The 22,913-nt window shown below is 36.1% G+C and overlaps 1 protein-coding gene and 1 long non-coding RNA gene across 4 annotated transcripts; both read left to right on the forward strand.

Moving 5' to 3' along the window:
* The first annotated feature begins 1,198 nt into the window (after positions 1-1,198).
* LOC311295492 lies at positions 1,199-4,993 on the forward strand. Of its 2 annotated transcripts, XR_014628339.1 has the most exons (7): positions 1,375-1,412; positions 1,489-1,616; positions 2,772-2,906; positions 3,005-3,154; positions 4,160-4,275; positions 4,580-4,683; positions 4,823-4,993. It is a non-coding gene; the product is annotated as an uncharacterized lncRNA (long non-coding RNA). The 2 variants fall into 2 exon arrangements; XR_014628338.1 differs by lacking the exon at positions 4,160-4,275 and having other exon boundaries at positions 1,199-1,412.
* A 3,022-nt stretch (positions 4,994-8,015) lies between these two features.
* On the forward strand, positions 8,016-22,156 carry LOC311295491 (uncharacterized protein). 2 transcript variants are annotated; one of them, XM_084416904.1, is made up of 5 exons: positions 8,016-8,115; positions 11,132-11,452; positions 13,688-13,995; positions 18,301-18,402; positions 21,557-22,156. In XM_084416904.1, exons 1-3 carry the CDS (start codon positions 8,070-8,072, stop codon positions 13,798-13,800), a joined length of 480 nt encoding a protein of 159 aa, XP_084273030.1. In that variant the 5' UTR covers positions 8,016-8,069; the 3' UTR covers positions 13,801-13,995; positions 18,301-18,402; positions 21,557-22,156. The 2 variants fall into 2 exon arrangements, with proteins under 2 accessions (XP_084273030.1, XP_084273031.1); XM_084416905.1 differs by lacking the exon at positions 8,016-8,115 and having other exon boundaries at positions 11,321-11,452; positions 21,557-21,760.
* The last annotated feature ends 757 nt before the right edge of the window (positions 22,157-22,913 follow it).

Genomic DNA, 22,913 nt, shown 5'->3' on the forward strand with positions numbered 1-22,913 from the left:
CCTTTTCCCCTTGTGTGGGAGGTAATATAATGTGGACCTGGATGTTTTCATGGGCTGGAGGGATAATGTTTGGGGATTTTAATTATTTTGTTTGATAAATATACTGTAAATGTTAGAATAATAATAATAATAATAAAAAAACGGCATCTGAAATGTACATGATTTTCTAATAAATAATCTTCAAATATCATTGTGGGTCATGACAATAATTATGTACATTTTGAATATGACGATGATAGAAGAAAACATATGTAATTATGCTCACCACTCTTGATAAACTCCTTATCTCCAATAATGGTTCTTAGTTGATAAAGTCCAGAGTCTGTGGTTCTGATGTCACTGATGGTCAGAGATCTAGTTTCAGTCTGTCTCTTAATCTTCTTTAGTAATGTTCATGATCTTAGTGATGCGAATGTTTTCAAATCTCCACTGGATCTCTTCATCTCTCTGTATGTCTGTAAGATCAGGGTTTAGAGTGACAGAATCTCCCTCCATCACTAACACTGACTTCACTGCATCTGTGTCACCAAACACTCCTGAAACAATATTATTAACAGCTAAATTAAATCCTCTGAACAAAAAAACACACACTCAAAGAGAACAAAATAATTGTGAACAACATCAAAAAAATATCAGTAGGGTTATAAAGAAACTCTTCAGTCAGGAAGAATAAACAGTTCATGAGCGCGTCTGTGTACGTGAACGCGCTTCAGACTCAGACTTTAGGCTAGTCACATGATACAGTCAATGAAAACATTTGAAAACAACATTTTGGCCGAATAAACAATGTAGCCTAATGTTATAAACCCCTTAGCATAGTTTCCAGCAAAATATAGTTTCTGTTGTCGTTATAAATAAGCAATCTTTTAAAAATATGACCATGGTTCCAAAACCATACACCAGACCAGCAGAACTAAAAAGACTAAAAAAAAAGCCTACTGGATTTGTCAGCAGGGTAGCAAATAATCTATAAATTAAATTGAAATAGGGCTACTTTGGAGTGTGTGTATACGCTCTCATATCATCTTCTAAGTTGGATATTGGCTACAAAAATAAAATTATTTCACATCTTTTTTTTTTTTATCTCTTTAAAAAAAAAAAAAAATCCTCTGAGGCTTGGTTTACAGTATATCAGCTCCAAATAAGACCAATTTACAGGCTGTTTTCTACTGAAATAGACACTGTCAAAATGCTCTTCAGCGTAAGGAGGGGGAGTGCATCATTCATCATTTGTGATCATAGGGCGCGATGGTCCACTAGTGGCAAACGTTTCAAAACAGTTGTGACGCACCGAAGCCTCAAATTGTCATCTAATTACGGTAGCCTAATTATTATGCGCCCGGACTATTAAGTAGCACTCGGACACACCTGAACGAGCTAATCAATTAGTACACCCCTAAAGCTACAGGCAGGTTGGAGACGCACCTAAAACGCCAAAGTTGTATATTTAAAAGCGCGTTAAAACGCTCTAATTCAGTGCATTTCCAGCAGAGACAGAGTCCATTGTGAGATCGCAGGCCTCAGGATGACAGCTCGGCTTTACTGCTCGTTGGTCGCTGTTTTATTGTGTTCCTCTGTTTGCTGGAGCGAAAGAAACCCAGATGATCGAATCACGGGTGAGATCTTTTATCATTACAGCGCGAAGGAAATATGTAAATAACCTAAATGTGGCTCTTCAGCTATCAGGTTGACCATAAGCTACATAAGATTGGCATGTTAATATGGTCAACATGCAAAGTAATTATTTTGAGTCATCAGTCTCACACTGAGGCTCTCCTCTGCAGTTTGGTGAGTGGCTCAAGCTGCAAACAGTGGCATTTTTCACCTCCACTTCTGAACAGCTGTTTCCCCATAGACATTAGATTTCTGCTGTTTATGTTCTCCTGGCTCTGCACTGCTGTTGCTGTTTCTTTTACTTTGTACTTGTCCCTTTACCCCTTTAACAATGATGTACCATTATGCATGGGGGGATAATTGTAACTTGTAATTATTTATCTAAGTATTACCTTACAAGCCACTTGTTAAAAAAAGTTTAATGGGTTCTGTCTGTTTTGCTACAAATGTGTTACTATTTTCTTTTTTTGTGTATTAAAATGCTTAATGTAACTCAGGTCAACATAATTATGCCATCACCATGACCAAAGTTCATGACCAAAATATTAACCACCGTCCATGTTTTATATTAGCATTACAATGCATTAGTAGAGGTAGGTTCTGTGTTGTAATTGCACTTTGTAACAATTTAGGGATGGTATATTTCTAAACTAATTTGACTTGATGCAGATAAATATGTGGCTGTTATACTTCAGTTTGATACATGCATTGCAAAACCCCCGTCTTACAAGTGGAAAAAGCTATTTCAGCACTCCCGGTCTCCCCAATGATCCTCTTGAGTTATCTTCTGTATAGGGGCCGGTTGGTGCCTGGTGAAACTGAATTGCGTCCCGTCGAGTATGTTTCAGATAAAGACTGCTCTAAAGGACACGAATGCAATGATTTGATTGTGGAACTGATTTGATTGTGTGTTCTCCCTGCATTCAACAAGTTTCATTAAATAGTGGAGAGGTCCTCCAAAAGAAACACTGGAAAAAATGTTTCTATTGAGTTTCACAAATAATTACAAAGAAACTGCAATTAACACATTAAATTAAATGTGAAACTCTGAAGGAGACGGACTGAATTTTTTCATGGTAAAGAAAATTATTATTTAATGGTGAAGGAGACATTCAGCGTTCAGTAATTATGGTTTCTGTCATGTGTTTGAATAACAGTAAAGCCAGGAGTGTGTCCAAGCACACACGGAGTAGGATTGTGTGCTGAGTTTTGTTCCGGTGACGGTGACTGTCCGGAGGATGAGAAATGCTGCAGCAATGGATGTGGACATGCGTGTACAGCTCCATATACAGGTATTTATATTAGTGTGTGGATCAGCTTTTTTCTTTCAAAATGCAGGGAGTCATTCAACATTCACTGATATGCTGTTATTCAAACAAACACATGACAGTGGAACCAAAGCCTGGAGTGTGTTCAAATAAAACCTTTGGAGGAGTGGTAGGAGCGTGTGTTGAGTTGTGTTCCCATGACAGTGACTGTCCAAACGATGAGAAATGCTGCAGCAATGGATGTGGACATCAGTGTACGGCTCCATACATGGGTATGTGTTAGTGTGTGTTTTAATGTTATGCAAACACAGATAAACCAAAGCCAGGAGTGTGTCCAAGGAAAATCATTGAACTTGGAGTGTGTACCAAGTCATCGCGCAAAAAGACAGATTTGTGAACAATGAATTCTAAACGGCCCAAAACCAAATTTTGGATTGTTCAACAAAGACATAGAGCATGGAAGTAATAAAACAAACTTGCCACAGAAGTCCTTGCAACGGCAACCCACTGGAAATTGATGCTGTAAAGGGAGACAAAGTTAGGTAAAGAGATATTAATGTTACACAGACAGACAGATAGATACACAGACAGCTAAGCAGACAGACAGCTAAGCAGACCTTTGCCTTTTGGGTTTTATTTTTTTCAAGTTAAATTATTTTTTTCAAGTTAAATTATTGTAAAATGTAATTTGACACTTTTGATCACAAGAATTAATTACTTTTCAAAATATATTAAAATGGAAAATACAAAAAAAAAAAAAAAAAAAAAAAAAAATTGCATTAATTGTACTGTTTTACTGTATTTTTTTTAATGAATGCAGCCATGGTGGGCATAAGAGACATCTTTCAAAAAAGTGGAGCAGTCCCTTCTGCCAAGGGCTGCCTTTTCATTCAGAATACATAATCAGAGATTATAGTTTTATTTTAATTTTTTCATTTAAAAGTAGACATTTCAAGCTTTTTATAGAAAGTGCAAATCCTGTTTGTTTTCTCAATTTTACAAAAGCACAGTGTTTTGGTGTTATTGTGAGTGTACACAAATGCAATTTTGAATGATTAATTACTCGTATCTGTATGACCAAAAATGACATTGTATTTAAATTTTCCACAGGGTAAAAGAATGCAAGAGATTGCGCGTGTGCCTCCATGTCATGCAGTACCTAAGCGTGCTAATAGTTTAGCTTCCACACTCCTCCGCATAAACGCTTGCTTGCTTCTTGGATCACATAAAAATGTAAAATGACTATCTAAATGTGAGAGATCTTTGTCCTGTCTCAGACATTTGAAGACATATTTGAGAAGCAACTAGTGGGGATGCCCGAAACCGCAGCTTGGAACATTTGACCATCGATCGATATACAGAGAGCAAAGGCTCTGGTTTGAGACTTTAAATGGCAAGTAAATGTATCCCAGTGCTTTTTGTTGTCTCATTGGCGTTGACTGAAATTCCAAAATGCTTGCAGTGAAATTCTAGGCCTTCATAAAAAAAATATTTGGGAACCGACTGATCTATGTACTTGTTTAATTTCATAAAATGAGAAAGTTTAAATTGTACTGAGTCAAATAATCATGTAAAAAAAAAAAGGTTAAATCGAGTGGGTGAGTTTTTCCCTCATATTAACATTATTCATGTAAATATAAGCAAAAACGTTTTATTTTTCATCAGTAATTGCCCTGCTCCCCCTGTCAATGATCTAGCGCCCCCTCAGCACATGCGTTCAAAATCTGCTGCTGCCCCTGCTTATGAACAATGAGAAATGCTGCAGCAGTGTATGTGGACATCAGTGTACAGCTCCATAAAGGTATTTGTTATATTGACATGTTATATTGACACTGAAAAAAATGTTTTATTCATCTGAGGTTGAATGCAGCTAAATGCACAGACTAAAGCTGAATATCTGTATCCATGCAGTGTGTATGTCTTGCTCCATTTTTGTGCAGACAACCGTTGCCATGATGACCTGCCAGACAGAAGTGTTGCCCGACCACCTGTGGCCATTGCAGTTACCAGTCCTGATGATTTAACCATCAAAAAGAGTCCTCTGAGACTGCTTTTTTGCATACCATAATTGAGGTCTTACTTTCACCAAATAAATCTGTTTAGTAAAACTTATGCATGTTGTGGTTTAAGGCTTTAGGAGGGTTGCCGTTCCTCAGTCTGATGACTCTGTTGAAAGTGTGCAAGAGAACTACTGGACTTTGTCCTTTTTGAAGCTTGTAGATATTTAAAAATGTATTATATATAATATTAAGTTATATTTTTGGCCTTTTTATCTTTTATTTTATACAGAGTAGACAGGAAAGCTTGGGGCAGAGAGAGACGGGAATGGGATCGGCAAAGGATTAAATTTTGAAGTACCCTATAAATTTAAACTGTTAAATTATAGAGCGATCGTGTCTCTTTGGAGGAAACCACAAGATTCCTGTGGATAGGTGATGTTTTTTGTGATTAACTTTTTGCAACAGACTTTGTGAACAGTGTTGGTGAATCGATCATCCGAGGTATATTCTCTCAGGTTTCTTTAAAATATATCAGCTTTTCTTTCGAAGATGAACGCAAGTCTTAAATGGTTTAGAACTACTGAAGGGTGAGTGATCATAACAGAATTTAAAGTTTTTTTGGGGGGGGAACTATTTAATAGAAAACTTGTTTTTATTTTTATCCAAGTTTTTCAGGTAACCTCGTTATTTTGTGATTCTAGGTAAGATTTGTATTAAATTAACGTTACTTGTCTGTTACGCTGACACAAAGTGTAACAGCAAGTCTTTTTCAGTTCAGCTACATTCAATTGGACCAATCAGAGCCAAGCTTTTCAAGTCGAAGCAGACTGGAAGAGATGACGGTTCTGCCCTCTAAAGTTACTGGTAAATTTTAGTTGCTGTTTGCATGAATAAATAGCTCACTGTTTAGTTTTTTTCCTAGGTGGATAGGTCTGCTATGCATTTGCTAATGACTAACACGTGGTGGAATACTGACAATAACTGCTGTATAGTGACACTGATTTCTAGCAACTTCAGCACTGGGTATAGTTAAAGTCTTTGTTTAAAATCTATGTGGATACATTTTGCTGTCTTAAAACAACTATAAAACATTGTCCAATGTATCTAAAAAAAATAAAATAAAAAAAATAACATGTACAACCTTACATTAACATTATTTTTATTTGCAAAATGAAGCTGTATTTATTTCTGATTTACTAAACAATTTCTGAAATATTTATATTTGTTTCTCAGACCAGCCGCTATAGAAAAACTGAAATCCGAGAGCAGAAACAAGTGAAGAAGAGAGTGTATGGTTTAATCTCATATCACCTCTGTTAGAGATTTTTGAATCAGGCCTATTGAAAGGTGATTCGGTCAGTCTTTATAGGAAAATGTTTGCAATGTGTCCATTTCAGGTGTCTAATTTGTGCTTCCTTTGAGTCATTAATATAAAAATCTGTTTAATTTGTTTTTTTTTGGTAAAGCTGCAAGTCGCTTGTCCTAGTTGTCCTGGCATACAATATTTTGCACAACTTCTAATTTCCTTAAATCTTTGCAACAGAGGTGAAGAGTGCATGTTAAGCATGACCAATAGACACGTTCATGGGAAATACCCTAGGTTTAAATAAACCACAATTATCAATATACAACATACCCTCTAATACTCACAGGTTTCTTTTTTGTTGCAAGTAACTATCAGTGACTTTTTGATTGAACTTTGCTCACTGTAAGTGGTGTTGGGCTTCTTCTAATCTCATGTTCAATGTAACTCATAGAGTGCTGTATAGTGACGACAGACAAGAGGATAAAAATAAACACTAATGTCCAGCTTGATGAGGATATAGTCAAAGCTTTGTGTGTGTGTATATAAAGGAACATGTTTAAAGACTGTCACCAAATAAATGCCCGATAAAACCCAGGAACGACTTGAGCCTTTATTAAAACTCGAGGGGAGTAACACTTTGAAGGTAAACTGAGAACGAAATTCTAATGCATATCTATGCTAATTATTTATAATATTGATCATTGATTTATTTTATATAAATTCTTCCCTTCACAGATCCTGTGATAAAACTTCAAAAACTACAGTGTCTGAACCACAAGCCCTCAGTTGCAGAAAATGAGTCGTACTGAAAGAAGTGATCGTCCACTTGAAGATGAAGATGTGACATTCAAACTCTTCTGTTTCTTTGGTTCAGCCATTTGTAGGCCTAAGTTTGTAAATAATACATTATTCACTTCTGCATGTTGTTTTTCTGTAACTTTTATTTTTTTTTTTCCAGAAAATTGCATTTTGATGTTTATTTGTATAGTGATGTAATATTCATAGTGTACATTTCAGTAATACAGGTATAACTGAAATGCTCCTCAAAGAATTGTTTAAATATAGCTCTGCTATAGCATTTCACTGATCTTTATTATAATGTATTGGTCAAGAGATTATGCTGCTGTACTTTTTTTTTTTTTTTTTTTTTTTTTTTTTAACTCATGTATTATTATTATTATTTTTTACTCATGTATTTATTTAGCAAAGTACACAATATAGTATATTAAAGTTTTCTTGATTTCAGAGTGTGTATGTCTTAACATTTATATTTAATTATTTGTGCACTTTTAATATACAATTTTGAATACTGAATAAAACAGCTTTATAATAAACTATTAGTGTAATGCTAATATATTTCTAATGAGCTCAGAGCTGAAACGCTATTGAAATGTTCTTGAAGTACATTAAAATGAAGCTTCAAATATATTCTAACTGTAGTTTAAGAAATATAAAAGTATATTTTAAATGAACTGAAAAGAAACACTTAAATGTACTTGAAGTGGTTCCATTTTAGCACAATTTAATATAAAATAACACATTTAATACTCAATACTATAAGTTAAATACTAAGTAGGCTATATCCAAAAAAGCACAATTTAAATAGGCTATATTTCCTTTTCACCTTATGACGGACTGAGTTGACCTCCAAACTAAACAGAGACGACCAATCAGAACACCGAAAAGCATTTTACATCCTATACGCACGTTTTTTTATTTTATTTTATTTTTATTTTTTATTATTATTATTTTATTTTTTTACCGTTTTGAAATAGTATGGCGTAACGCTTTCGCAGAAATCACGTGACAGTTTGCTACGAGCCCATCCTTACAGCATCACTTCTTTTATTCAGTTTGTATGCGGACAGAATCAACATCAGGATGAGGAAACTTTCGGTCTTTTTTGGGGCTTTATTACTCGTGAACGGTGAGTCACATTCATTTTCATTCATTCAACACTTTAGGTTTCAAATATAAACCGGAAAAAAGAAACTTCGCATTTGCTGTTGTCATCTAAGTATGTGTGTTGTTTCTAAACAAAATGATACTTTTCTACAAATTATGTTTTATTAACAAGGTTCGGGAGAAACACGTTCTAATGATCAAACAATCAAGTCATTCCAACAGGCTGTCAGCAATCAGTAATCAACAGGTCCACTCAATCAATACACACAGTCGACACACCCACATTTTCAGCATCCCTCCACCACCCCATCTCCTCACACTTATCTTTCTAACCAAGAGATACGGGGGAGTTGGCCTACTCTGGTTCGGGCCCAATTTCCGAGCTCGGAGCCCTGCCCCCGGACAGCACGCCAAATACGCATAACTATTTATTCTCTGATCATTAGTAAGTGTGAAATAGACGTGGTCATAAATCATAGTGTGAAAGTGACTCCACCATTATAGTATTTTTGGGGTTAACCCTTTCACGCATAGTGGTCACTACAGTGGACAGCTATTAAAAAAGCATTTTCTTGAATTTGCACGGGTTTTTATGGCAAAGTTGCACATCAGCCTCTTCATTGGACCCTGGTGCATCATCCTATAAATTGCAACCAAGTGGCAAGCCGTTGTGTTTCGATTTTTTCCCCCTCCAAACCAAGATGGCCAAGGGTCAGTCAGACATGCCAAGTTGCTCCAGAATATCCACCGATTCCTTCTATCCTAGGAGACTCTTGTAGGTAAAATTAAATATTGCAGCATCAAGCAATATCTAATGAGTCATATCACAGTAAAACTTTCCAAGTTTTGATTTTAGATTGAGAGAAAACTCTGATTAATCACATGTCCACTGTAGTGGACGTCATGCATCAACTGCTATATTTCAGCTACAATTCATAATTATAATGTGAATATTGTTTTTGAAATTTAAAACTTAAAAACTTAATATGCATTGACTTTTTCTACTGTAAATAAATTAATTTGTATTATTAGAATGTAATTTTCATTGACATCGAAAAAAGTCATGTGAATACATAATGTATGAGACTTGTAATGCATTACTTTACTTGTTAGATCAAAAAGTAATCCGATTTCATAATGCACGTTATTGTAATGCGTTTTTTTACTCATAACATCAAAAAGTAATCTGATTACGTAATGCATGTTACTTTTAATGTGTTTCTTTACTCATAACATCAAAAAGTAATCTGATTACATAATGCATGTTACTTGTAATGCTTTTCCTTCCTCATAACATAAAAAAGTAATCTGATTAGGTAATGCACATTACTTGTAGTTAATTATTTGTTAGATCAAAAAGTAATCTGATTAGGTAATGCATGTTACTTGTAACACATTACTTGTAACATAAAAAAAGTAATCTGAATGCGTTATGCATGTTACTTGTAATGCGGTACCCCCAACACTGATCATTTCAGATGAGATTGAAAAAACGTATCGCTAGGTTTTCTCAGAGGAGGGCTATGATAGAAATGTGCATGTCCATCTTGAACATAATCAGAATTATCAGCTAATAAGGGTAAATCTCCATACTCTGGTGCACTGGAGGGAGCATCTGAGTGGTTTCCACAGTTGTACCTTGACCGGCTGTAGAAAATTCTGATGGAATCACGTCCTCATGTTCTGATATCAAAGGAACGCAAAGTGCAACTTGTATGAAGTTGTATGAAGACTTTGCAATATTTTGCATTTATATTTTTTGTATATATTTTATAGTTTTCACAAGATTTGATATAATTGTATTGATTAGTTTGTTAAATTCACATACTTTATCTGTTTGATTATTGTCTTATTTAATACAGTATATCTTCAGTTTAAACTAACCGCATGCTGTCCACTCAAGTGGACATCTGAAGATCTCTTTGAAAAATTTGTAGAAAAAAAAAAAAAAAAATCAATTCTTGTTTTTCATGCCCTAAGAGCAATAAAAACACATAGTAAAAAAAATCCTGACTGAGGTTATCATAATACATGCATGAAAGGGTTAAGTTGGTTGTGCATATGCGTGGATTTGTTTGGTATGAACACTAGAGGGCGCCGACGACCTGTAATATTCTGCACAACACTTTATTTTTTTATTTTTTGGTCGGTCGGTCGGGGTGGGGTCGCGTGTGAATTGTACCATTTCACTCCTCGTGTTTGAAACTAAACCACACTTTTTCTGTTTGTACTGCAAAGATAACAACTGTCATTTAATAGCTGACACTTGTAGTAACTAGTTTGAATCACATTTTGAATGCACTGGCTTAGAAGAACTCCAAAACAGACAGAAATAATAATAATAATAATGTTGTAACCATCCCCAGTCTCCCCTACTGAGATGGGATATGATATGAGATTGTTTTGCATTCTTCCTAACAAATGTTTTCATCTAATTATGAGCTGTTTCTAAAATTTAACTTTTACCTCAAACCTGTTTTTTTTATATATATTTTTTTTATAAATCTTTATATATAGCCTATTTTTAGTGACTTCTACTAGTACTACTATACTACTAATTTCTAAGTGGTTAAAATGATGGTGAAATAACTTATTTCCAATTTACAACACTGTCTGGTCTCCCCTATATCTGAAGAATTATACAACTTTTCGTTGTGGATTTGTATTATCTGACATTTAACCTTGGAAGACTATTTATTTTGGTTCATTGCATTGATTTCTTAAATACACCAGACTGCTGCAAAAATAATGAATGTGTTAGGAGACTGAGATCAAGCTCAGTTGTAAATGGATGTGTAAAGTGTGGTTAACATTAAAATTAACCTTAAAAAGTATGCTCAGATACAGACTCAATGATTCAGACTCCATTTTGGATTTCAGTCACACAGAGAGCACTTCAGTACAAAAATGGAAAAAAAAAAACCCCACTGTGTATCAGGGTAAATTCACTCTAACATTTGCTTCACTGCAAAAAAATAAAAATAAAATAAAATTGATAAATAATATAAATAAATCCCCCCCATTTTTCCCCCCACCAGGTGTGTTTGGTGTTGAGAAAGTTGATGTGACAGTGATGGAGGGAGATTCTGTCACTCTAAACCCTCAAACTGTAATACCAGAAGATAATTCAGCTCATTGGTGGTTTGGTGATAACATCATAGCTCGAATGAATAAAACAGCTGGAATCTTCTCTACATCTGAGGGTGATAATGTGGGATTCAATGGCAGACTGAAGCTGGATCATCAGACTGGATCTCTGACCATCACAAACACCAGAACTGACCATATTGGACTATATACACTAAAGATTTGGACCACAGCTCAGACACTACATGACACATTCAGTGTTACTGTCAGCGGTGAGTAACTCAAGTCTTACAATCTGATAACTGGATTAAAATCTAGATTCATTTTCTGATAACAGTTTAGATGATGTGGAATAATCAGAGGTTTCTTCTTCAAAGCCTGTTGTTGTTTTTGTAAATTAAAAAAGCAGCTATGAGTGTAAGTTATGAGAATAATGTGTAAAAAAAATATTATCTATTGATAGAACTATAACACTGATGCTTCAGAGAGTAACTGTTCAGAACCACCCGTTTTAATGTTGCGTGAATAAGTGTGAACGGTATAAATAAAACATAAAGCATATAGCCTAACATTAAATAAAACATTTGCAATGGGTTTGTGTTTATGCATGTTTGGCCTGAGTGTTTGTTGCATTTCCACTGTTTTGATCAGTAGGGGTCACCAGCCTGTGGCGTTTCGAACGGTTCTGAAAAAGTTAACCTCAGTTGTGGGTAATGAGAGTGGAAGAGAGCGCTGTTCATTCACTCCCTCACTTACATTTCCTGCCGGTACTGAGACTCAAACCTTCGGGTTACAAATCCGACTCTAACCATTAGGCCACAACTGCCCTCTTCAAATAAAGTAACCCTTTAAAAATGTATATATTTATGACTCCGAAATATTTGTGAGAAATGTATTTTATGTTTTTAGTGTACAGTCATGTGTGTTAATAGCCTGGTTCCGCCCTCCCAGAGAATGTCTAATAAGGGGAGAACTTCCACTCTCAGTAAACTTCCGACTTCTGAACTGGTTGCAGTTCCACTCTGGTTACATATGAGGGCGCTTACAGGACGAGTGCAGAATGAATGGAGGTCTATGGAGCTATACCCCTCAAAATCCACTTTTCTCAGGATAGAATTTTTTGTCTAGTAATTTGAATGTTGTATTCGAAACGAGATGCAAAGAAATTACACATTGCTGGGTGTTAGATTTTTTAGAGTCACTTATTTGCTTTAAAAAGTCGTTTAAAATGTCAATGACGTCATACACATCGTACGACCAGAGATACTGATTTACGGCAATCCTTCAGTCACTCTGGTGCTTTTGCGCTCTGCACTTTCTTTTCTCTCGAGGCATCGACAACACAGCTGACACAGGTAAATACACGTGCTAGACGAGTTTTTGTTTTGTTTGTTTGTGGCCCTGCTTCGGATGCCACGATGCCATCAAGCGGTATCTCTGGTCGTAATCAGTCCTTCACTGACCAATCGGGGTTCATTAGCAGAATGCTAGCGTGTTATGGGCAACATCAACTCAACCTGTAAGAAATCGAAAGGACATAAGTACTCGTTCGTTCAACTTTCGACCTATAACCCATGTTGAACTTGCAAAACCTACAATCAAATCTTAGATTTCTCAACGGCAATCGGGTGAAAGAGACAAATCTAGCTTCATAGATTCCTATTCATTTTGCACTCATGAGTGATCGCCCCCAGTGGAACTCTGGTGGAACTACACCCAAAATTCGGTACAATAGGACTTAATAGGGAGTGGCCAGGCTCTCCGTAGACGAGCTCTGGCCCTCCTACGTACTTCCGCTCAATTTTCATTTTCCTTCAGTACTACGTCTGGGTTGCTGTATATTCTTAGGTTTTCTCCGAACAAATTTTTACCGGTCCAATCAGCGAACAGAGGGAGTGGCTGAGAACGATGACGTTGAGGTGCGCTAGTTTAAGTTGTAGACATACGTCACAACTAACTGTTTTTTGCGATGATGTTGTTGAAGTGTTTTCTTTCACTATTTACATAGCACATACTCTGGGCAGATCCAATAGTTTTAAACTTCAACAGAGTATCCGCCTTCAAGGAAGTTAACGCTTGTCAATGGAGAGCGGCCAGACTCTATGTACAAATGAAATGTACGAGAGTTTGGTTGGACCAGGCTAGTGTGTTCATGGTGCAAAGGAAATATTTAAGTACTTTTTTAAACTGGGTCAGGTGATGGCCAATGCTACAGTATCATTCATGTTACTCACTGAACAATTGTTAATTTGTACTCACTGTTTATTGTGCTCAATGAATAATTCTTAATTTCTAATATTATTTTATAATATTTAGTATATTTATATACTATTTTTATTGTATATTTAGTATATTTATTTTATTAATATTTAATTATAAACATACTGGTTTGTAGAAAAATATGGTTGTGCACTTGGTTGTAATAAGTTGGATACTCAGATGCATGTGTTCACTGAAATTACTTACAGTGTTATAAAATGTTGAAACTGTTTCTGTATTTTCTCTAGAAATGAAGATTATGTCAGTGATGGAAGGAGATTCTGTCACTCTTCAGACTGATACTAAACACAGAGAGATGATCAGATACTGTGGATGTATGGACCTGAAAGCACCCATATAGCTGAAATCAACAGAGCGGTCAGTGAGTTCTCATCATATGAAGATGTTCTTAATGGGAGATTCAGAGACAGACTGCAGCTGGATGATCAGACTGGATCTCTGAACATCACAAATATCACAAACGCTGACTCTGGCATCTATATACAGAACAGCCACAGCAGAGCCAACAAACGTTTAATTAATGTTCTTGTCAGGGGTGAGTAGAGTTTGTTTGTTTTATTTTTTGCCATGCTATACAATGTGATTGCATTAAATCAGTCATTAATATTTGCTAACAATTCTCAAGTCTGTGCAGAAAAAAGTGTTTCAGCGTAAAGGATATTAACATTATTTTACAGGAAAATTGTTAGACTCGTTTATTTAAAAGAAGATCTACAGATTTCATCTTAAAGATAAAGCTGCTTAACTAAATGGAAACATTAGCATTCTAACTATGTTTGTGGTGACACTAGTGAGCTTAAGATTCAGGTACTTCAGGTACTTACTTTTTTCTAATAATCATCATATGAATTAATACGAAATCACCACCTCATAAAATAGTTACATTTCCCCGTGAGATCAGGTTGAGCATATTCTGCTTCCCCCTTAACAACGTCAACGCCTCTGCTTTAATGGTGTTATTAAAAGGATACTCCACCCAGAATAATCATGTCATCCCAGATGTACACTACTGGTCAAAAGTTGGGAATAATTAAGATTGTATTTTATGTTTATGAAACAAGTCTGTTATGCTCACTAAGACAACTGTTTTCTATTTGAATACATTTTAAAATGTAATGAATTCCTGTGTTCATCCCTGTGATGGCAAAGCTGAATTTTCAGCATCATTACTTCAGTCTTCAGTGTCACATTATTTATGTTCCATTACTTTGAGGTTGCAGTCCAAAACAGTGTGACCATAATCACTTCAAGAATGACCACACTGCTGACTTGATCTTATTTTTAGCACACATGGGAGTTATTGTAGACACATAATCAACATTTTATCTCTTTGGAAAGGCATATCGGCATAATTTTTCATACCAGGCCAGTGATTTCAGTTCAAGCCTTTTTTGGCTGATTCCGATTGTGTTCAAGTAATTTTGTGTATCCCTACGATGCAGATTAATTACATGTTTATGTGCCTGATGACCAAAAAATGTAGAACTGATATTTACTTACAAAGAGATTCATCATAGGGAATAAAGAATAATGAGAGCATGGAGGAAGGAAAAGTGAAAGCACTACTGTCATTAAAGTATGTTAATAAAAAAATATATATTTTAAAAATACAGAAACACAAGTTATTTTAAAAATAAAGATTCTGATTAATATCATATTTTTAAATAATAGTTTCATTATAAAAATGGTGATTATCTCTGAGGACACCCAACTTATTATATAATATGTACCATGTGATTCTAACCATGTCATGTCAACAAATGGAACAGTCATCCAGCTGTTTATTATCATGTTAATTATTGTGCCTACAAAAATCTACAGCATTTTAAATAAAATAAAAAAAAACATCAAATTACCACAGAATCAACTTTGCTCTGCTGCCTGCAATTGCATCAAAGATCAGACAAATTTTGGAATGTTTTGCTGGCAAGTTTTTGTGCCATGAAGTTGTAACGTTACATGTAATAAAGCTCTCGAAGATGGAGATAAACACTAGGAAATAGAATTTAATGACAAATATACTGGAGAGAGGAAAGCATTACACCCCAACATAAACGACAACCGACAAACACTGAGGGAGAACTGAGGGCTTATAAGCATGGACCAAACATGGGAGCGAGTGAGACAACTAGACACCAGGTATAAGTAATTACAAATCAGGACAACTCAGAAAAACTAGGACTGAATCCGAAATCGCCCCCTATACCCTCAAAAAGGGCGCTATTTGAGGGGACAGCCATTTGTAGTGATGTCCAAAACCATAGTGGACATTATTGAGTGCACTCATTCAATCCCACAATGCACCGCAATAACGAGTGTTTGTACTACTGATGTACTGTACGATGGGTGTCTGAATTCACTCACTTGTTTTCATTCACCTTTTCAAGTGAACAGTATTAGTGGACTAACGTTGGGAATAGTAAATGAGGGTTTAGGGGGCGATTTCGGATTCAGCCTAGGTCACAGAGAGCAGAACAGATTAGACCTTTGACAGTAGTCGAGGAGCCAAAGTCTCAAAAGCTCAGTAAAATGGGTTGAACCTGACATGGTCTGCCATACTTTTTATTTGTGTTGTTTCTGTTTACTTTGACCCTAAGAACCAATAATTGGAGGGTCTGCTCTGCCGGAAACATTGCAGAAAACAATTGTGGCCATTTTAGTGTATGTACCCTTCATTTTTTGATAGAAGATTTTGGAAAATGAAAATTTGGGTTGGGTAAGCTGTCAATAAATGCATTCCAGATGCACAGAACATATGTGGTGACAACATCCAAAGAAAAAACAACTCTTTAAACTAATTTCTACCTGATTTTTGGCTTAATTTTCTCTTAACTTTTTTCCTATATTTTCATCTTTACTTCATTGGCAATCAACTATTCCCCCAAGTTATGACATCAGTCAATATGCCATTCTTTTCACCAAACAGTATTCTCATTCCTCAGAAATATACAAATCTAACTAAAATCATTGGTTCTGTGATGATTTAACTACTATTTGGCGCTCAACAGGCTCAGAACTTCAATAGAATTTTGGACTACTCTCAAAATCCTGAAAAACATGCTGGATATTTAGCATTATGGCACACTTATACACACACACATGATCTTAGTAATTTGAATGAGTTTGGAACAACCAACCAACGGTTACCAACGGACTTCGAAGCTGCTCATCATTGTCTGTGGTAAGTGACAGTGACTTTAGTGAATACCGGTAGGTCTGCCCCAGTGTTTTGGGAAAAGAATGGTAATATGGATATTGTAATCTGGTAATTAACTGAAAGGACCACGCCAGTTTTCAAACAAGTAGGCTATATTTCTGATGATTCCTCATCCCAAACATATCCCTGTAGCAGCAGCATTCATTCTCTACTAGTTTACTTAAGCCCCTTTCACACAGCGCATTGAACCCGGGAAATTGCCGGCAAATTGCCGGAACGCCTTCTGTGTGAACGCAAACACGACCCGGGTTTAATGCCGGGATCGATGCCGGGTTGGGGACCTAGTAACATTGCCGTGTTCAGTCCCGGGACGCGCGCTGTGTGAACAAAAGCCGTAATAATGCCGTGTCGTAGTGATGACGCTGAAGCCGGGATCGTTCGCCAGCTGTGAAACGGTACGAAATGCGCAATTTTATGATCGAATCAGAGAAATAAATGCACAAGCGTGGTTTCTCGAGAGAGAAATCGCAGTTCATAAGCAAACTGAAGACGCTGCTGAGACATTACAAGTCACATCGATGTCACGTGTCTTTCCGGGACATACACGGGTTGTGTGTGAACGCGCTCTCTGATTCCGGAAAATCACTGGCAGTGTGAATGAACCAAAATCAAATGAACCCGGGTCACTTTATCCGTGTATTTTCCGGAATCTCTGTGTGAAAGGGGCTTTAGCTAGCTTTAGCCATTTTAGTTCATTTCGGTGGTTTCTTTAAACGGCCATAACTCCTCACAGGAATGGGGTAGAGACTTACTTTTTTATGTTCTATGAGAGGTATGTGTACTATATGTCCATTTTGCTTCAACCGGAAGTTGAACATTGTTTAAAATTTCAACTGGACTTGCTAGGTAAAGAAATAGATATGAGAATAAATGCTACTTTGGGATACGTTTGGAGTGAGGAATCATTGGAAATACACTTGTATGAAGGCTGGTGTGGTCCTTTAAGTGTTTTTCATGTCAGACAGATAGTAAGGATAACTAAAGGCTGCAATAAACGTTAGCTGCCTTTAGCAATTAGCTACATGTCCAGTTGTTACATTCAGGTTTAGAGAAGTTGTAGCTAGTTAGCTTGTGGCATGAATGGCCACACAAAAACGATATGAACAATACAAATGGTCTGTGGGATAACAATACCTGGTTTAAGTGGAAAAGATGTTACCATACCTTGTAACTGCTGCCCACTATAAGTACGTATCCTGCCTGACCCACTACCTAGAAGCTATGAGAAGCTTGCCTACACTGGCTATATGACATCTATAGGGAATTAAAGGATGGGAAGTTCACTGTACGTCAAACAGAAGGAGGGTTCAGTGGTGTCTGGACAGACATGGCACTTGAAAGATCTTCACTCAGGTTATATAGTGCTTATGTTTAAAGTGTTTGTAAAAGATCAGACACATTCACACTAATAATGTCTGTCTTTATCATTACAGTATCAGATCTTCACTCAGGTTATATAGTGCTGATGTTTATAGTGTGTGTTATAGATCAGACACATTCACACTAATGTCTGTCTTTATCATTACAGTATCAGATCTTCACTCAGGTTATATAGTGCTGATGTTTATAGTGTGTGTTATAGATCAGACACATTCACACTAATATCTGTCTTTATCATTTCAGAAGCAGGTCTGTCTCCAGGTGCTATAGCAGGGATTGTTCTTGGTGTTCTGCTGGTGTTTGCAGTTGCTGCTGTGATTTACCATTGCTGCAAAAGTCATACGGGTAAATATCACCACCGGTTCACATAATTTGGAAATAAACCTGAGTAAAGTCTGAATACTGTTAAACAATAACAGATGAAGGGCAGACACTGATCTACTGTGATCTGCATCTGTGTGTCTGTAGAAAACTCAAACTGAACATAGTAACTGCAGATACGACCGTGTTTGATCTCAGCAACAAATGCACTGTGTGATGTCTGTGTATGATGTGCCCTCATTAATCTATAATGGAGATATTACATATTTTAAATATATATTAATCACATTACAAAGAAGCTCTCTAGACTGAAGAGGCATTATATCCTGGACAGATCAGGTCACGGATTTCTTACAACTAAACATAAAATAAGCTTATAATAACAATTAATAATAAAATAATAATATTACTGTATAATTAATTAAAAGCAACATGGTACTTCTGCAAGTTCATACTGCGAACACAAATCTGCACAATGAACAATTTAAGAACGGTATAAGGCAAATGTTTAAAATTAGATAATAAAGATGTTTGGTCTGATAAGATTATTTAGCAACTTCAGCACAAACTAAAATTACTGGCAGAACACTTTCTCCATCCAATACGATCTGATCTGATTGTCTGGCTTTATTCGCCTTCTAAAAGTAGAAGCACACGGTGTGTTTATCAGATACCAGATTAATAGAGGAAGTGCTTTTGAGTATATTATGATTTGCTACAGTTTTCAAAGGTAGTTTTCACAACAAATGTGAGATGTGTGAATCTGAATATATAGTAGCAACTATAGACAAGAAGAACTGTGATCGGCTGCTTTAGATGTCGGTCAGATTGTTCTTCATATTCTTGTATGCCAGTGAAAATTAAAGTTTTACAAAAGATTAAAATATGTGTTTGTTTCCTGCAAGGGAATCAAAATACTGCTCAGGATGGACAAACACTGTAAGATGTGTGATATGGATTCATTCTTGTTCATTCAGACATTATTACAACATTAACACCATTAATAAGAATATAAAGATAAAGATGACCTCGATGTCTTTTTAATTTAACTTTACAATTTTGTCAGATTTTCTTGGCTTCACTACAGAGAATTCTTACAAACACTTTTCTCTGTGTGACACACTGACCTTCATTCAGATATTAACCTTGTAATAATATATTAAATATTCTGTATATACTGTATATTCTATAATAACTTGCAATTTAAAAGAAAGATTTGTTTAGTTTTCACATATTTAATTATTGTATTTAAATATTATGTATAATATATTAATATATATATACAGTGAGGAAAATAAGTATTTGAACACCCTGCTATTTTGCAAGTTCTCCCACTTGGAAATCATGGAGGGGTCTGAAATTGTCATCGTAGGTGCATGTCCACTGTGAGAGACATAATCAAAAAAAAAAAAAATCCAGAAATCACAATGTATGATTTTTTAACTATTTATTTGTATGATACAGCTGCAAATAAGTATTTGAACACCTGTCTATCAGCTAGAATTCTGATCCTCAAAGACCTGTTAGTCTGCCTTTAAAATGTCCACCTCCACTCCATTTATTATCCTAAATTAGATGCACCTGTTTGAGGTCGTTAGCTGCATAAAGACACCTGTCCACCCCATACAATCAGTAAGAATCCAACTACTAACATGGCCAAGACCAAAGAGCTGTCCAAAGACACTAGAGACAAAATTGTACACCTCCACAAGGCTGGAAAGGGCTACGGGGAAATTGCCAAGCAGCTTGGTGAAAAAAGGTCCACTGTTGGAGTAATCATTAGAAAATGGAAGAAGCTAAACATGACTGTCAATCTCCCTCGGACTGGGGCTCCATGCAAGATCTCACCTCGTCGGGTCTCAATGATCCTAAGAAAGGTGAGAAATCAGCCCAGAACTACACGGGAGGAGCTGGTCAATGACCTGAAAAGAGCTGGGACCACCGTTTCCAAGGTTACTGTTGGTAATACACTAAGACGTCATGGTTTGAAATCATGCATGGCACGGAAGGTTCCCCTGCTTAAACCAGCACATGTCAAGGCCCGTCTTAAGTTTGCCAATGACCATTTGGATGATCCAGAGGAGTCATGGGAGAAAGTCATGTGGTCAGATGAGACCAAAATAGAACTTTTTGGTCATAATTCAACTAAACGTGTTTGGAGGAAGAAGAATGATGTGTACCATCCCAAGAACACCATCCCTACTGTGAAGCATGGGGGTGATAGCATCATGCTTTGGGGGTGTTTTTCTGCACATGGGACAGGGCGACTGCACTGTATTAAGGAGAGGATGACCGGGGCCATGTATTGCGAGATTTTGGGGAACAACCTCCTTCACTCAGTTAGAGCATTGAAGATGGGTCGAGACTGGGTCTTCCAACATGACAATGACCCGAAGCACACAGCCAGGATAACCAAGGAGTGGCTCTGTAAGAAGCATATCAAGGTTCTGGCGTGGCCTAGCCAGTCTCCAGACCTAAACCCAATAGAGAATATTTGGAGGGAGCTCAAACTCTGTGTTTCTCAGCGACAGCCCAGAAACCTGACTGATCTAGAGAAGATCTGTGTGGAGGAGTGGGCCAAAATCCCTCCTGCAGTGTGTGCAAACCTGGTGAAAAACTACAGGAAACGTTTGACCTCTGTAATTGCAAACAAAGGCTACTGTACCAAATATTAACATTGATTTTCTCAGGTGTTCAAATACTTATTTGCAGCTGTATCATACAAATAAATAGTTAAAAAATCATACATTGTGATTTCTGGATTTTTTTTTTTAGATTATGTCTCTCACAGTGGACATGCACCTACGATGACAATTTCAGACCCCTCCATGATTTCTAAGTGGGAGAACTTGCAAAATAGCAGGGTGTTCAAATACTTATTTTCCTCACTGTATATTAATCAATGCATTGATATTTTTTCTGTTAGGCAAGTAAATTTAACAATGAATGAAAAGCTTCATTGTTTAAACAAACGGTTTAATTAATACAGCAGGAGCCCTGACTCTGTTGATAACACTCAGCATTAAATATTTATGTTAATATGGCTTCATTAGTTAATTTAATAAACACTGTTAATACAGTAAATTGAAATGCAGTGCTGCGTAAGTTGTTATATGCAGACGTAAGACTGTTTCTTTCTCTTTTTAACTTCTGTGATTCTTTCTTTGTTTTCTCACAGATGATGCGGAAAAGAACGAAACAAACGATCCTTTGAAAGATGAGACTGCCAACAGTGATGATTTACTGTAACACAGTAACAGTGTTTGAAGTCAACCCATGTTTGATTTGGCATAAACAGAAACATTTTTGTTCATTATGAAGTTAATGTAACACTGTCTTCTACACTTATGCTGATCATATTATTCTTGTATTAAAAGTTAGTTTGACTGCTTTATGGTGATTTAGTTTGTTACACTTTGTAAAAAGGCTTGATTATTGTACATTTTTTACAGATTATATCAGAAATACTCAAACTGAACTTGATGTGTGTGTATATATGCTTTTTTCTTGATGGCTTATTTTTTATATGATGCTCTTGCACTGTTACATTTGTTTTTTATTCAATGTATTCTTAAATACTTTAATTGCCTTCTTAAAAACCTTGTAAGAATATAGACACTGTGCTATTTGTTTTTTTTTCTCAAGTAAATCTGTCTCTGTCTCCTAATAAGATGGGAATGTGAAATCTTAAATGTAAAGTGACTGATTTCATGAGGACTGAAGTGATAAAAGCTCAGAGTGTCGCTCTGATATTCTGTTCATACTAAAGTTACAAATCTATCTTACTGTCTGAACAGTTTTTTCAGGTCTCATTGTGAATGAGTATTATGAAAATGAATGCTTGTTTTTCCATAATTGTGTTGCATGTTTGTGTTCAAAATAGTATAGTAATGGATTTAAAGAATTCAGTATATGACTCTGAGACACATACTGATTTATAGTGTTATGGAATATGCAATTATTATAATTATGCCTTTTGGTATATGAAGTACTTATGTAAACCACAATTGTAACTGTATTAAGAAAGTGGTTTTATAAAGAAAGACACCAGAAGTTGTTGTTAAACTATTTATTAAGAAAGTGTTATATAATGTAAGACACTTGTAATAATCATTGTAACCATATATTGGGAAAATGGTTTATGAAGAAAAACATACCACAGTGAATGTTGTAAGCATTTATTAAGCATATGGCAGAGAGAGAAATTGAAACTGTATTAGAAAGAGCTTTGCTAAAGAAAGAAGAAAAATGCAAGCATTACCGTCTATGTGTTGCGGACGAGACACAGAAGATACAGCGATGAAGAAAAGGTCCAGAAGAAGGAGGACTAAGAGGCAAAGGCTTTAATGACCAAGTCCTAGGGGGTTTCCAGGAGAGGATTACTAAAGATCTCAAAAAGTGGATGGACTTTAAAAAGAGCTGGAATGACATGTCCAGTCAGACGCTGATTCACCAAGGACGGCCTCTCCGGTGTTAGATGCCTTGCCATTGTGCCTCATGAAGTTCAAAGCTTGTAAATTATTTGGTTTTGATTT

Source organism: Rutilus rutilus (assembly GCF_951802725.1).
Source record: "Rutilus rutilus genome assembly, chromosome: 8".
Taxonomy (NCBI): domain Eukaryota; kingdom Metazoa; phylum Chordata; class Actinopteri; order Cypriniformes; family Leuciscidae; genus Rutilus; species Rutilus rutilus.

What these genes read in the sequence shown, in the direction of transcription:
- LOC311295491 (XM_084416904.1), top strand. Translation starts at nt 8,070, where the DNA reads ATGAGGAAACTTTCGGTCTTTTTTGGGGCTTTATTACTCGTGAACG. An exon ending in GGCTTTATTACTCGTGAACG is followed by an intron (nt 8,116 to 11,131) that starts GTGAGTCACATT and finishes TCCCCCCACCAG; the next exon opens with GTGTGTTTGGTGTTGAGAAA. An exon ending in ATTCAGTGTTACTGTCAGCG is followed by an intron (nt 11,453 to 13,687) that starts GTGAGTAACTCA and finishes TATTTTCTCTAG; the next exon opens with AAATGAAGATTATGTCAGTG.